Below are 4,215 nucleotides of genomic sequence, written 5' to 3'. Positions count from 1 at the left end.
CTTTTTTTTTTTTTTTTTTTTTTTTTTTTTTAGTTTTATTCATTTCAAACGGGCCGGATCTGACCCGCGGGCAGTAGTTTGCCCACGGCTGCTCTAGAGTATCTCAGTGAATTGGGGGAACTGAGGTACATAGTTACTCGGTGACTTTCACAAGCTTCCACACAGCTGAACCAAGAAATTCTAAACATAAGTATTTTAAGCAGCCTCTCTAAACTCAGAATTCTTCATTAGTTCCACAAACATTTATTGAGCACATACTATGTTCCAGGCAGTATGTTAGGCTCTGGGGATATAACAGTAAGTAAAATAGACATGGTCCCTTCTGCCCTCATGGAATTTCCAATATACATTTTGACGCATTCTTGAAGCACTCACAAACAAGATTAATTCCTTGAAGCAGAACCACATCAAGGAAGGAATTTCTATAACCAAAGGCATTCTCTGTGAATCTTCTAAGACTGGATTATTTTTCAGCTAAGAGCTCTTTCTGCCTCTTTCATTGTTTGCTCAGAAGCCTGTTTCATCAGGTAGATGCTGTCCTTTATCTTTATATGTGCTCCTCTTGTGTTAGTGACCTCTTGATGCTAGTTTTGAGATCAATTCTTTTTAAAAAGTTCATTGTGTATGTTTGTATGTTTATCAAAATATTACAGTATATGTTCATCATGGGAAATTTAGAAAATAGAGAAACAAAAATATTATAAAAACGGATATAATCCTTATGAAATACATATATTAGTTTATTTCTTTCCATTTTGTTTATGGGTTTGCTATTTGTTTACATAGCTGTGCTCATACATGAGTTTGCTCTTAACTGGGGCCTTCAAGTCTCCCTATCATCTTTCTGGGCCTCTGGGTCAGAATATAAACTTCATCAACATTGACTTAATGCCTATTTTTTGTTTTCTTGTTTTTTCTCCTTACAGTTGTGCTAATGGTCTTTTCCCTGATATCTGTCACCTATGGGGCTACCCTCTGCAATATGTTGGCTATCCAGATCAAGTACGATGAATACAAGATTCGCCTCGGGCCACTAGAAGTTCTCTGCATCACCATCTGGAGGACATTGGAAATTACTTCCCGCCTTCTGATTTTGGTGCTCTTCTCAGCCACTTTGAAATTGAAGGCTGTACCCTTCTTATTGCTCAACTTCCTGATTATCCTCTTTGAGCCTTGGGTTAAATTCTGGAGGAGTGGTGCCCAGATGCCCAATAACATTGAAAAAAATTTCAGCCAGGTTGGCACCCTTGTGGTGCTGATTTCCATTACCGTACTCTATGCTGGCATCAACTTCTCTTGCTGGTCAGCATTGCAGTTGAAGTTGGCAGACAGGGACCTTGTTGAAAAAGGTCAGAACTGGGGACATATGGGCCTGCACTATAGTGTGAGATTGGTAGAGAATGTGATCATGGTCCTGGTTTTTAAGTTCTTTGGAGTGAAAGTGCTATTGAATTACTGCCATTCCTTGATTGCCTTGCAGCTCATTATTGCTTACCTGATTTCCATTGGTTTCATGCTCCTTTTCTTTCAGTACTTGCATCCATTGCGCTCACTCTTCACCCACAACATAGTGGACTACCTCCACTGTGTCTGTTGCCACCGGCACCCTCGGGGCAGGGTTGAGAACTTGGAGCCATCATTTGATGCTGAAGCAAGGCAAAGTGTTGTCTAATTCTATCTCCTGGGTATTTGGGGATGGGTTTGGGGTGGCCAAGAACAACTGTGAAATTTAAGGAGGGGATGAGGCTCATAGCTGAATACCCACCAGAATGTTTTCCTGAGTTTTCTGGTAAGCTTTTCAGAAGAAAGAGCAGCCCTCAAATAGGTTTTATTTCCTTAAGATCGACTGCTATGTTTGGACACCAAGATAGCCACCATATATTCAGAAGGGTCCGAGATAGCATTTACACTCCTCCCACTCAGGTCAGCTGTCTCGTCTCCCTATGGGATAACTTACCTCCATGCACCTTAGGCTCTCAGTGACCTTCTAGCTCTGCTCATTTGCTTGAGGTGCATTACTGAGCTTTCCCGAGGCTAAGCTGAAAGCCCAGAATCAGACTAGAATATATCCTGACTGATCAGAGGATGTGACCGCTTACTATGTTTACCCTTCAGGAAAAATTCTGACTAATGTGGAACATGTAAGTGTAGCTGGAGTCTTTAATTCCAATGAGAAACTCTGGTTAAGAAGAAAAAACCCTACTATTAAAAGAGCTGCCCCCGAAATGAGTTAGCTTTCCATTAGGATTTTACTAATGATCATTCATCAAGGACCTCTCTTTTCAGCAGCCTATTGTAGGCACACTCTGAGGAGGGAGTGGAGAGTAGGATTCCTTCAGGGCACATGCCAGAATGACTTTTTCTCAGGGACCTGCATAGACCTGCAGCTTGTACGTACAGTGGAGTGGTTGAGTAAAATCTCTCACTTTGTAGCTCATTATCAGGGATTCCCTCCAACCCAGCTTTTCTGTGCTTCTGGCATTTTACTACTTGATATGAACCTCAGAGAAGGTGAACTGTAATTAAAAATGTTTCTAATGTGTGTAAGAAATGAAGATTTCATTGTGTCTTCTACTGACGAGTATTTTGTTGATTTGTTTTTTTAAGGGAGAGAGAATAGCTTGGATATCACCTTCATGTTGTTTGGGGTTGAGATGGTGGCTGACACCCTAAGGTAGAGTGAAGGCAGAGGAGGGAAATAAGATCACAGTAAATCATGTGACATGGGATTTTATTTTCTAATTTGGAGCATATGTTTATCATTCCCATACCCCTAATGGATGAATGCAAGTCTCCAATTCTTGTGTATCTCAATGCTTACATCTCAAATCATTTGGATATTTTGATGAGTATGTCACCTGGACGCCTCTAAGGCAGCCGTGGGCAAACTACGGCCTGTGGGCCGGATCCGGCCCGTTTGAAATGAATAAAACTACTGAAAAAAAAAGACCGAGTCAAAAAGTTTGCCCACCCCTGCTCTAAGGTAATGAAGGAATTGAGGTTACTATATCCACTGCCTATTGGGACCAAGAATCCCAGCAGTTACCTAAGTAATGCTTGCCCCTCACAGACCAGGAAGGTGAGAACTCACTAGTAGCATGTAGTAGTACCACAATTGCTGTGAGGAGCTATGAATATTCCAACCTAAGATTTCTCATTCCCATCCAATTTTACTCTTGGGATTGTGCTAAGAATTTAACTTTAACCATTTCCCTTCCTCTTATTCAGTCAGGACATGTTGCAGGAGCTCCCTCTTTTAAATAAGTAGCAGAGCTGTTAGCCAGAATTGTCCTATTTTCTGGAATATCTTGTGTGGTTTTCACATCTTCAACCACTGTTGGTGGCTAAAAGGATTGGAAAGTACTTAATTTGGGGGGACTGAAGTGACTTGCTTTGGAGCAGTGGAGATTTCCTTTTTCAACCCAACTCCCTCAGTCCATCTTTCATGATGAAGACAAAACTTAGATGGTCATTAAAGGCTTGCACTGCTGTCTTCTAACTATGTGATTTAAGGTGAATTTGAAAGAAATAATCTATCAGACCTCCAGAAGAACATACTGCCTTTTTGGTATTCTAACAAGAATTTCTACCCAGTGATTAATATGTCCTATATTAAAAGCAGAAGCAGTGTGAAACTATAATTTGCTCCATAAAAGCCATGTGAATCAACTACTTAAAGGGTGTGTGCTGTGGGAACATAGAGAGAGAGAGAGACAATGGGTTAGGCAGACCAATTAGAGCTAGAGAGGCGATACACAGGGTGGAAAAGCATGTCTTGGTACTGAACCAGGAATATTTTCCCAAGATATCCTCCCTAGCCTCAGTGACTTAATATCCGGGGAATGCAGGAAGTTTAGGGTGAAGGGTGTTGAGCAACTTCTCACCTGAAAAACCTGCTGCCTTTACCCAAGGAGAAGAGACTCTAGTGATACATTATGTTAATGAATCTTCAGTATCTCCTATAGGTGGTGGCCTTTCTGTTCTACAGCAGTCTTCTAGATACACAGAAGATGGAATTGTGGAATATGATGGTGGGGCAGGGGAAATGCCCCCTCTCACCTGCAAACACTTCTTTAATTGACTATTCTCTTTTTACCTCTGAAATCTTCAAGCAACACAGGGTACTAGGGTAGCGGCAAGTCTGACTGAGTGGGAGAGGAGGCAGAGATTGGGCCAGAAAATTGGTCTTGGAAGAGGAAGGCAGAACCATGAAGT

The 4,215-nt window shown here is 41.4% G+C and overlaps 1 protein-coding gene across 1 annotated transcript in view; it reads left to right on the top strand.

The window, feature by feature from the left end:
• Window positions 1–2,807, top strand: part of XKRX (X-linked Kx blood group related, X-linked) — a 13,409-nt gene extending 10,602 nt beyond the window's left edge. The window contains exon 3 of the mRNA XM_006765677.2: window positions 927–2,807. Within this exon, the coding sequence (XP_006765740.1) occupies window positions 927–1,672 (746 nt within the window). The 3' untranslated portion in view covers window positions 1,673–2,807. The remainder of the gene's footprint in view (window positions 1–926) is intronic.
• Window positions 2,808–4,215: the final 1,408 nt, after the last annotated feature.

The sequence above is a fragment of the Myotis davidii genome, unplaced genomic scaffold (assembly GCF_000327345.1).
Source record: "Myotis davidii unplaced genomic scaffold, ASM32734v1 scaffold2741, whole genome shotgun sequence".
In the NCBI taxonomy this organism is placed as follows: domain Eukaryota; kingdom Metazoa; phylum Chordata; class Mammalia; order Chiroptera; family Vespertilionidae; genus Myotis; species Myotis davidii.
This window is presented reverse-complemented; position numbering and strand designations above follow the sequence as displayed.